We start from the raw sequence: 12,146 nt of genomic DNA, 5'->3' as shown, positions 1-12,146 counted from the left end.
TTCTCTCCAAGGAGTGTATCTACCTCAGGTAAATGTTCAACTCCTATGCCTGTCTTTTGTTTGGCTGGAAACCACGGATGTAGGTTCAATTTCAGACCTGAAGGGCAGCTAGGGGCCAAAGTCTCAGTGGTTCCACTAGGCTCTATCAGACCAGCAAACCTGGTCACCCAGCCCCCCTTTATTTTCCAAATGATTTTGAGTTTTGTTCCACATTGTTCTCCTTCTCTATCCAGGATCTCCTACATAGATCCCCTCTGAGTGGTTGACAGTGGTAGCCAGGCACCATTTTTTCCCGTTCTATGTGTTCTCTTTTTATTGTTGGGGAGAAATCTTTTGATGCACATAAGAATTTAATTTTTAGAAGGTCCCTATCATCCAGTTCACCTGCTACTGTTTGTGCATTTAGGGTTATCCTTGTTAATCTATTTATGCCATAAACTAGGGCCTTTAAGTTTACACCAATATTTTCTTTGTTGGATTATATAGTGTTAGGTTTCACAGTTAACTGTTTGATCCATCTAGAGGTAGTTTTTGTGTATGGTGTGAGGTATGGATCGTCTTTCATTTTTTCACAAATAGATACCCAGTTTTGCCAGCACCATTTGTTAAAGAGACTATATCCCCATTTAATGGATTTTGGACCTTTGTCAAAAATCAGCTGACCATAGGTGGATGGATCTATTCCTGGGTTCTCATTTCTGTTCCACTGATCTGTGTATCTGTCATTGTACTAATACCAGTCTGTTTTTGACAACTGTGCCTGTATAGTAGTTTTTGAGATCTGAGAGTGTGGGGTGGGGCCTCCTACTTTATTCTTCTTCTTCAGTAGTGCTTTGCTTATCCAAGGTCTCTTTTCCATATAAAATTAGTGATTGGTTTTTCCATGTCTTTAAAGAATGTTGATGAAATCTGGATTGGGATTGCAGTGAATGTATAGATTGCTTTGGGTACTATTGATATTTTCACGATATTCAATATTCCTATCCATAAACATGGTATGTTCTTTCATTTATGTAGATCTCTTATACTTTCTTGAAGTAGTATTTTGTAATTTTCTTTGTATAGGTCTTTTGTGCTCCTGGAAAGATTTGTTCCCAAGTATTTTATCTTTTTGGTAGCTATTGTAAATGGTATTGATTTCCTTATTTCTTTTTCAGAAATCTCTTTGATGGTGTAGAGGAATCCAACTAATTTTTGGATGTTGATCTTGTATCAATAAGTTCCAGTAATTTTCTTGCTGAGTCTCTTGGGTTTTCTGTGTATAGAATCATATTATCTGCCAATAGGGATAGTTTTACTTCTTCCTTACCAACTTGGATGCCCTTGGTTTCCCTTTCTTGCCTTATTGCCCCAGCTTGGACTTCCAGTACAGTGTTGAATAGAACTGGAGGTAGAAAGCATCCTTGCCTCATTCCTGTTCACAAGGGGAGTGGTTTCAGTCTCCCTCCATTGAGAATAATGTTGGCTGTTGGTTTTGTGTAGATACCTTTTATTATGTTGAGGAATTTCCCTTCTAATCCTATTTTGCTGAGAGTTTTGATCAGGAATGGGTGTTGGATTGTATCAAATGCCTTTTCTGCATCTATTGATAAGATCATGTTCCCATGCTCTTTCCATAACACCACATAGTTCATGTAGAAAACTCACATCCTAGGCAGAATATGATAAAAATTACTAAAGAAGTAAAAAGAAGCATGGATTATTTCAAAGAAAAAAGAAATCACAACTATTTCAGGACATCATGTAATGATGCATTTCCAAGATGTCTTAACATGGATTTTAAAAAATGGATAGGAATTTGACAGACATTAATAGATTGAATAAAAGTTCAGAAACTAAAGCCTCAGACATCTACGGTTTGCTGTTCCCACAGGTCTATAGGAGATGTCTGGTGGGTAGGTCTAGAGCTCAAAAAGACATCAAGACTAAAGAAAAATGTATTTGGGAAGCCTTGTAAACATTAGTTGTGAGGGGATCTATCTGAGAAGACTGAGGCTAGATGAAGTCGCCATTTCTACACTAAGTTTTTTTTGTATATTTGCAGTGATACTTTCTACAGCTTGCTTTTTTTTTTTTTTTTCCCTTGCAGTAGTTACAATGGTTGGAATAGAGATGCATATTCCCTAAGAATCTGGGGTCTAGGGTGAGTAATTAAAAAATGTATCACTGTATAAATAGATTATAAGCTATTTACCATTCTCTTATGCCTATTGTTAAAATTTATTGTTGTTTAAAATTTTAACATTTTAACACACTTGGTAAGATAAAGAATTATAATTTACAAAGATACACCTGTGCTTTACTACATTGCTTTTCTTTGGTCATTTTTATTTTAGAAAGCCTTGCAATATTACATTTCAAGTGTATGCTTTGTTTTTTTTATAATGGGAAATAATTGTGATTCCTTTCACAGATTTTTACCTCAAGCCTCCATAGATCTGACACCTCAGACTTTTAATGAAAAAGTTTTACAAGGGAAACATCACTGGGTGGTTGATTTCTATGCTCCATGGTGTGGACCTTGCCAAAATTTTGCTCCAGAGTTTGAACTCTTAGCTAGGGTAAGTCCTATCTATTTTCTTCAAAAAGTTACATCATGTACATGTTTTAATGATTAGAGAAAATGTTGTAAATATGCCATAGATTTCTTTTTTCTTTATTAAAGCTTTTATTTCTCCTCTTCTCTGCCTTGGTTGATGACATCATCTACCTAGCCACGAAATCCAAAACCCCCACTCTGCCTTCTTGTCACTGTTTCCTTCCCCTACCACCAGTACTCTGCTGCCCTCCAGGTAATCAGTAGATCCCATCAGTTCTGTTTCCTAAATGTCTTTCAGAGCTGTTCTCTTGTCTCTGTCTCCACTGCTAATCTCTGTGCTCAATCCTTCATCATCTCTCAGCTAAGCATACCATATTTGCCTTTTAACTAGTCTCACACTACAGGCCACTGTTATTGCTGCCCTGGTGACCTTTCTTAACTATTGCCTTCTCAGACTTCCTATTAACCAAGTTTTTTGATACGTTTCATTGATATCAGGTCTCTGAGCTGACCCCTTCTACCTCTTCAGCTTTATTACATACCACTTCACACCTTATACTTCAGGCACATCAGAGTGTTCCATAGTGTCTGAACATGACACTCTGGTTCACTCTTAAGTGCATGCTGCTCCCTCTCTCTAAAAGGCCCTTTCCTTACCTTGTTCATCTGAATTTTATTCTCATCATTCAAAACCCAAGTTAGATGGAACTTCTGTGTTCTTCTCAGTTAATCAAACCAAACTCACTGCTGTCGAGTCGGATCTAACTCATAGTGACCCCTCCTAGGGTTTCCGAGGCAATATCACTACAAAAGTAGATCGCCCAATCTTCCTTCTGAGGAATGGCTTTCTTTTACCCGTACATATACTTAGACCAAAGCAAACTCACTGCCATCAAGTTCATTCCAACTCATAGTGACCCCCATTGGGTTTCCAGGGCAGTAAATCTTTATGGAAAGAGATTGCTGCATCTTCCTTCCACGGAGCCACTGGTGGGTTTGAACTGCCAACCTTCTGGTTAGCTGTCACATGCCTTAGGCACTAAGCCACCAGAGCTCCTTACATACTTACATAGTCTGTGATATTTATTTACATAGCTGTCTCTCCCACAAAACTATGAGCTTCTTGAGGGCAAGGTAGATGTCTTAGTTATCTTCATATTCCTAGTGATTAACTCAGTAAATCCTTGAAAAGTTAGGAGTTTTGAGTGTTTCTTTCTGTCACAGCAATTCTGTTAGTGACCTAATACAGAACAATAGCTTGCTCACCTACATACTCAAGGAACTCTTTATTGTTAGAAATAATCATTAGAATGAGTAAGTCAGCACCACTTCCACTATGCCAAAACAGAAGCTGAGCATCCCAAGCAATGGGAATTTGTTTACCAAGGGATTCAAAGCTCTTATAAGCCCTAAAAGATTATTTTCATTACTGATTGGCCATTCACTTAAGAGGTTATTCATTCTTCCTACTTATTATATCTCTTTTCTTTGTATGCTTCCCTTTTCTCCAGTAATTCTTACAAAACCCTTTACTCCCTCATTTCTCATGTGTTGAAAACGTAGCTTGATTCTGTATTTTATAGTGCAAATATATCTTAATACTGCAAAAATATATATATAAGAAAAAGATCACTCATTAAATATATTGTAAGCACCAAGTGAGAGACAATATGTGAGGTTCTTGAGGATACAAAGACAAAAAGAAGTTCCATGTCTTCAAGAAGATTTAATCTAGTGGGAAGATAAAAATGCAAGTGAACATATTCAGTACAGCAAGACAATTGCTATAGTGCAAGAAGAGTGAAGGAGCATGAGAAAAGAATGTGAAAGTCATGCCAGGAGAAAGCAAAAAGGATCCACAGAGTAGCATTTGAGATGAGAATTACAGTATAAGTAGGAGTTTAGCAGTTGGAAGGGTTGATTGGAGAGCATGCCAATCAGAGAAGACAGTATTTGCAAAGAATCAGAGATGCAAGAGAGTAAGGCATGTCCATTTCTTTTAGTCTAGTTTTACCAGAGTATAAGTAGAGAAAGGAAAGAGCAAAAGCTGAGGCTCAGTAGTTAAACAAGAAGGACACTGTACACACTGCAGACTGTACCTCAGGGATTTCATAAGTTGAGAGTGTCTTCAATGTGTTGTCATCATTGTTAGGTGCCATTGAGTCAGGCTTCACCTCATGGCATCCTACACATAACGGGATCAGACCACTGTGGTTCCTAGGGTTTTCATTGGCTGGCTTGCTTTCTTAGTCTGTCTTTGCAAGCTCTGCTGAAACCTGTTTAGCATAACCATTATAGGAGAACTATTGGGCATGTTAAGATCCACTTTCAGTTTTAGAAAGATCACGTTGGATGGATTGAACAAGGGCTAACAGGCCATAGAAAGGTATCTAGAGTGCCAAAAACAGTATCATGCTTTCAAGTAATTGAAAATACAGATAAACTAACATTAAAATAACATTTCTAGATTTGCTGACCTTCAGTGTAGTGTACGTGTAGGTGTGCATATACACGCACACTTAAGAATGCTAGAGAGAGCAAGAGATTTGACAGGGAAGGACTGTAGAACGTAGGATTCAACCTTCCTCAAGACAAAGGATGCTACCTCAGCAAGTGAGGCCAGAGAAAGAAGGAAGGGTGAGGACAGAAGCAGACATTTGTGGGTGATGGGCAAGATGTAGGTAGCAGGAGGAAGTTGAAGTAGTTCAACAGGAAGCTTCTTGATTTTCTTGATGAAGCAAAGGAGATTTTATCTGCCTTTGGAGAAGTGGTAAGTTGTTGGTTTAAGGAGCCAGAAAAAGTCTGGAAGCTATCTTTTTTGAAGAAGAATAAAAGCTTAAGTTTTTGAAATATCTAATCCTTAGACTTAGAAAGCTTTGAAATTTTTAGTAGTAGCTTTGTGGTTGCCAAAACAATTTATGTCTAAGAGGAAATGGCAGGTTGTATGTTTCTCTTTTCAGATGATTAAAGGAAAAGTGAAAGCTGGAAAAGTCGACTGTCAGACTTATGCTCAAACATGCCAAAACGCTGGTATCAGAGCCTATCCAACTGTTAAATTTTATCCCTATGAACGAGCAAAGGTACGTACAAGGCTTCTGTGTCCCTTTCCTTTAGCAGGCCACCCTCAAAATGAGATTTGCCTTTTTCTAATTTCATCTCCCTTCTGTCATTTTTTTATATTATTGAATATTAATTTACTTACTTACATATAAATTAAGTGATCTTAAAAGATTTTTTTCATCTCATAGTTGATACAATCTCAGTGTCTTAAAATTTTTATACTTATAAGTAGGAAAACTACTAGAAAATATTAATAGTGGTCTTTCAGTGGGTGGTAGAATTCAAGGTAATTTATTTTCTGTGAAGTTTTGTATTTCTTACTTCTTCTAGAATTAACATTTATTAATTTTATAATTGGTTTTTTCTCATAAAGAGAAAAACATTTAAGAGAATATACTATCATAGTACTTTTCAAAAGCCTGTTTCCAAACCAGAAAAACAAATCCACTGCCACTGAGTTGATTTGAATCCTAGCAACCCCTGTAGGGTTTCCAAGGCTGTTAGTCTTTACAGAAGCAGACTGTCTAGTCTTTCTCCCATGGAGCACCTTGTGAGTTCAAACCACTCCTTTTGGTTAACAACCCAGTGCCTTAACCACAGCACCACCAGAGCTCCTAAACCTGTCTCCTCCTGCCCCTCAAAAGAGAAAGAAGGGGAACGAGAAGGGCAGAGAGAAAGAAGAAACAGCAGTTTATTACTTCTTTTAACCCCAGGAAAAAAACATCAGATTGCTTGGTTGATTGACTTGTTGGCATGGTGGTGGTTCATTTTTTTTTAATTCTGTGAAAAAGGATTGTTTGTTGTCTTACATCTGCTAACTTCTCCAGAACTTACTGTACTCTTCCATCTGAGCCTCCTCCCAAGTAAAACTCACTCTGGTGAAAGATGTTGTCCATTGCATCTCTACTTTGAAATTATTATTCGCTACTCCTAATAAAATGGGAAACTAAGAAATGAGCATTAATTTATACACACACGTGTGTGTGTATGAGAGAGATCTCATTATCTTAGAATGTGAGTAATATGGTTTATTTGTGTAATGGTTTGCCATATTGCCATTTAGAGCTACAAGTTTGCCCCTTGTCAACATCTTGAGTCTTAAAACAGCACCATAGTATAATGAAGTTACAATAGACTGAGAGACCTGGTGTTCAGCCTGTTTTATGATTTTTTAGAAACCACATTCTCAAGACTAGTTCATTAATTTATGAAGCAAAAAGTTTGGTTTATATCATCTCTAAGAACTCTCCAATTCTAGCATTCCATGGAGATACTAAGTAAATAATTCTTTGAAATACCTGTTTGATGAGTCTGTGTGGGATTGTGTTTTGCGTTCTTGTGGGGAGCAAAGATGGTCTGTCCACGTATGTGGATATAGGTATCTGTGGTGGTGGGGTGGGAGTTGAGTTTCCTGTTCATACAAATTAACTCAACTTATCAAGAAAATCAAGAAGTTTAAAACCAAACTACTGCAACTTCCTCCCACCTGTGCCCATTTATAAACTCTTTGTAAAAACTTACCCGCGTCTGTTTTCATCCTTCCTCCTTTACTCAGGTGCTGTGGTAGCATTAGTGATTATAGAAGCATAGTGATCGAAATAATTGTGTTTTCCTCTTGTTATTAAGAGCCATGGCCTAAAAAGGATTTTTTTTTTTTTTTTTTTTTAAATAAACTATCATCCAAAAATAGATGATAGAGAAAGACAGACAGCATAGGATCACACACTCACCTACCTATAGGAGGGGAAAAAGTCACACAAATGACTACCTCTTGCCTGGGGTGATGGGGAATGGCAGTTGTGATCACCTGGAGCACATGCCACCTCCTCAGATCTTGTGGGTGATGCAGGCCCTTATCACAAGTTCTTCCCATGTTTCAAGAGAAGCCAGAATATTAGTTAGATATGAAATCTCATTATTTTTAAATATTGGCAAGTGATCAACGTGTTTAAACACCATGGGTCAAACAGTGGATGTGTGGGCCATATTTAGCTATCTGTTATTTCTGGTTTAGATGAACAATCTAGTTAATAATTTACCTAATTTTTTAATAGTTTAATTAATCGTATTTAATTACCTTACCCTTTAGTCTATATATAATATTCCTGCCTAAGGAAGAATCAGAGAGAGAAGCAAAATATAACCTACAGTATTCAGTATTTTTTTACTCAGAGCAAACCAGTAGTTGTTGAATAACTTACAGAAAGTACACTACCGAGCATATAATAAGCCAGTATTCTTAAGCTCAGTTACCTTTGTCTGAAGAAATTGAGCCTTACATCCATAAGCGGGGATTACCCTTCCCTTATTCTTCACAATCAGCAAGTATGGTGCTCAAAAGGAAGAAAATAACTTATTTGTGCCTATTTAGGTAACTCACACTGGAGGTGAATTTTCAAGGACATTAACTATAAAAATACTATTTTTGCACTACAAATTTAGTTATATTTATTTGTATTCTCATGAGTCTTAGTACCTGAGTATTTATATTGAAGGATATTTAATAACAGTTTAAATTACAGAATAAATTTAGGTTTCCTTGGCTCAGTCATGATTACTTTTTAGGGCCACTGCCAATACTCTTTTTCTTTTTTCTTAGAATACTGTCACCTACCAGTGGGTCATAAAGAAATTCATGTGCTAACCTTTAGGATAATTGATACAGAGCATGTCTATCAGCCAGTGTAATTGCTGACGAAAGTACTCCTGACCTTTGCCCTCTTCTTAAGTAAAAACCTAAGACATGTTCAACAATAGAACTGTAGGAAACTAAACTAGTATATATCATGTATTCGTGTTTTCTAATAAAGTACTGTAAATAATTTAAAATGTACTTTATACTTTTTGAAAAAAAAAAAAAAAAAACAGGTTAAAATCTGGTATTATTATGAGCTCTGGTAGCCTAGTGCCTAAGGCATTTGACTGCTAATGAGAAGGATAGTGGTTCAAACCCACCAGCCACTCCTCGGAAGGAAGGTTGGGCAGTCTACTTCCATAGTGATACCACCTCGGAAACCCAAGGAGGGGTCACTATGAGTTGGCTCCGACTCAACGGCAGTGCGTTTTTTGCATATATATAACATAGGAAAATCTGGTAGTGCAGTAGTTAGCACGTATGGCTGTGAACCAGAAGTTTGGTAATTCCAACCCACCAGCTGCTCCACAGGAAAAGGATGAAGCAGTCTGCTGTAAAGATGTACAGCCTTCGAAACCCTATGGGTTGGAATCAACTCAATGCCAATGACTTTGGTTTGGTTTATATATATATGTTTTGAAATAGAGCTAAATAAAGAAATTAGGTATCATCTAGGTGTTAGACAACTAGATTTTTCAGTGAAGTTTTGTGATTTGTTAAGAACCTATCTCTTAAGAAAAAAGAAAAAAAAAACCTGTATCTTAAGAACAGTCTGAGACAGACAAACTCAGTAGGGTGGTAAAAGAACTTTATACCAGAGCCTGAATGTTCATTCCTTTGGAATCAACAGCTCCACCTCACAACTCTTAACAGCAACTGAGAAAGGGGTAACATAAATACAGTCTTTTTTCAGGTAGAATGATGTTAGGGAAGTGTCATAATGAACAGTCAGTCACACATTTAACCAGCCTACTGGGAGGGGTGGGGTTCATTTGAAAAGATGATACCGTATGTACTGAGGGATCCAGAGGCCATGGTTAGTACCCAAAATGTCCTAACATTTTGGATCCTAACCACGAAAAACCAGGAATGGCATCCAGACCTCTAGAACTGATGGGCAGACAAATGCAGAAAATGATTACAATAAACAGGTTATTGCAAGTCACAAATACACAGACTGAGAGTTAACACACAGAAGTAAAAGCATACACTTTGGGGTCTAGGTTCACACCAAGCATGAGCCAATAGGTGGTTCCAGATTCAGAGTAAGTAGTCTGGGTATAATAATCTGTGCCCTTCTCTGCCACCTCATCATTTGGGCAGGTCAGAAGTAGCAGGTACACATTGCTTTCCATTGCTGTAGCTATTCAAGGTTTCATCAGTGCCAATGACTGTATTAGACTGAAGTGACTTAAGTCCTCTGGGAACGTCTTTTCTTAAAATAAATACATGTTTTGAGTCATTCTGAGTTAGAAATATGTTTTTCTCAAGAAATTGTTTTACATGGTCCCATAACATGATTATTAGTATTTATTTCAGGTCCATTATGAGTAAACTGTGCTTATGTAGCATCATGTATTTCCTGGAAGAAATTTGAGTTTCAGACAAATTTTTGGAACAAAACAATTTTTTTCCCCTTAATTGTGATTTGGAAGAGTAATATTTAGGTATACTTAAAGCCATAACTAGATGGAAATGTCATGCTTTCATTAAATACCCAAGATTATAAGAAGAGTTTTCTTTTTAGAAAAATATTTGGGGAGAGCAAATAGATGTGAGAGATGCAAGAGAGATTGCTGCCTTGATATATAAAAAATTGGAAACTCTACAAAATCAAGGAAAGAGAAATAAGGTAAGGACTACAGCAGTGTTTAGTAAAGGTTATCAAATTATTGTTACTCATTACATATGTCAATAAGCAGATAAAATGAAGCTTCAGAAATAATAAAATACTTGGAAATTTTCTATTTTTCAGAATACAACATACAAAATGTGCCCTTTAGACTGAAATGCTTAGAAATTTGGACAAATAAAAACCATTTAACAAAAAATAGTGACTGTGACTATAAGTTATTTAAATTTGATTTAAATGTAGAGTGTTGAATTGTTCAGAATAAGCATACTGAAGCCTCATAACAAATTTGAATAACAAATATTCTTTTGTTCTTGGTATAGGCAGGATGTGTTGGACCCCATATTCATCTTGGCCTATCTTTGAATTTTTAATCTGTCAAGAAGCAGTGCTCTTGCTATTTCCTTAAGACAGATTGTTCATTTTTTCCTTTTTTAAATCAGTGTCATTCTACAATTAAAATTTTTTACTTAGAGACAGACTAAGAATCCGTGAATATTGAAATGCTTTCTAAATGGAGTTTGAAACAATCACATATGAAGTATCTGGGATTCTTCCCCTGTAAGGCCAAAGAAGGACAAAAGAGCAGCCCAGCCTCTAGAAAGAACTGGAGAAGTCTGGCTTCATAGAACCATAGTAGAATAAAGTTCTGTTATGATGCATTTAAGAACTGCAGAGCCTGATATATATAGCCTTTACAGCCTGCTTTAAAAATTACATTTTATCCAAATCTAAAAGATAGGTAAGAATCTGTATTTTCTTGATTTCAGTAAAGAAAAATGTTTTTTCTGATGTTTTGGTTATGTTACTTAATTCGTTGATAAGCCAGAAGTTTAGAATTAAGCTAAAAACCATGCATGCCAAATATTACTGTGAAAGTATGTAAAACTGCAGTCATTAGTGTCTGCTGTGGTCAGATAAAATCTATGAGATACTCTTTTTTCCCCTGTTATTACAGTTAGGCGAGATGTATATCATGTATTGATCCATTAAATAATAATATTAATTATTTTGGAAAAGGTGAAGTGTCTATTCGTATATATCCTGTTACCTTGTTTTTTAACATTATAAACTCATGCTTATTTCTTTTTCTCTTGACTATCTTTTACATCACTATTACAGGATGAACTTTGATGTTGTTGAAGGTAGAGATGCTTGAAGAAATTCTTACAGATGACATCAGAAGACACCTTTTTCATTCATGGTGGGGAAGAAAAATGAACTTACCTGGGACTTAAAATTGCACTGCCTGACTTCTGTACAACATTAGTATAAATCAGGGGTCTTTAAACTTTTTCTGGAAAAGCCAGATCATAAATATTTTAGGCTTTGCAGACCGTAGATGGTCTCTGTCATATACTCTTCTTAAGTTGGTTCCCTGCCCCCAACAACCCATTTTAAAAATGTAAAAATCATTCTTAGCTCAGAGCCATACAAAAAGTCCATGAGCCATAACTTTCTGATTCCTGGAACTGATATTTAAGGTGACTTTTTCAAACATGATATACAAAATCGACTTTTTCACTTAAAGTGTCATGCTGTCCTTAACAGGCACAGCTTGGTTTTCACTCACCTAACTTTCTAAAACTACGTCTGGCCATATATTTGAAAAACACTCATGGTGTGGGAAAATAAACAAATACCCTATTTTCATGTTATATTACAGTGAAAAGATTTTTTTATTTTTTTTTTTTTTTTTTGAAAAGCATGAATTGTTTTTAATTTTTCACAGTTGAGAAAAAAATTTTGTTAAAATAAGTAAACAAATCCCATAATTGTTATAGCATCCAGAAGAACTTAAGAAAAACTGTACAGCTATTAACTGGTCATTGTAGAGTATCCTAAATATATCAAGTATTTTGAGTTCTCTATTTTAAAGATCAATGTGTTTATTTATTTTCTGAAACTGCCTTTGTGAAAAATTGCCCTGTGATAGCAGCTTATTTTTGTAATATTTTAATGTCTTCTGAGCTTCCTGTATACTTCACTTACGTTTACCTTTTTTCTTCATAGTTCTGATTATCCACTCTTGTTCAATGTCTCCATTGTTCAAATAGAAA

General features: G+C 36.1%; 1 protein-coding gene across 1 annotated transcript in view; it reads left to right on the top strand.

The window, feature by feature from the left end:
- DNAJC10 (DnaJ heat shock protein family (Hsp40) member C10) overlaps positions 1–11,921 on the top strand; it is a 59,133-nt gene extending 47,212 nt beyond the window's left edge. Inside the window, exons 20-24 of the mRNA XM_042780800.1 lie at positions 2,090–2,143; positions 2,414–2,561; positions 5,500–5,619; positions 9,982–10,086; positions 11,871–11,921. Coding sequence (XP_042636734.1) covers positions 2,090–2,143; positions 2,414–2,561; positions 5,500–5,619; positions 9,982–10,086; positions 11,871–11,921 — 478 coding nt within the window. The remainder of the gene's footprint in view (positions 1–2,089; positions 2,144–2,413; positions 2,562–5,499; positions 5,620–9,981; positions 10,087–11,870) is intronic.
- The last annotated feature ends 225 nt before the right edge of the window (positions 11,922–12,146 follow it).

Source organism: Orycteropus afer, unplaced genomic scaffold, assembly GCF_000298275.1.
Source record: "Orycteropus afer afer isolate SDZICR_OR568_19922 unplaced genomic scaffold, OryAfe1.0 scaffold00001, whole genome shotgun sequence".
NCBI classification, from domain to species: domain Eukaryota; kingdom Metazoa; phylum Chordata; class Mammalia; order Tubulidentata; family Orycteropodidae; genus Orycteropus; species Orycteropus afer.
This window is presented reverse-complemented; position numbering and strand designations above follow the sequence as displayed.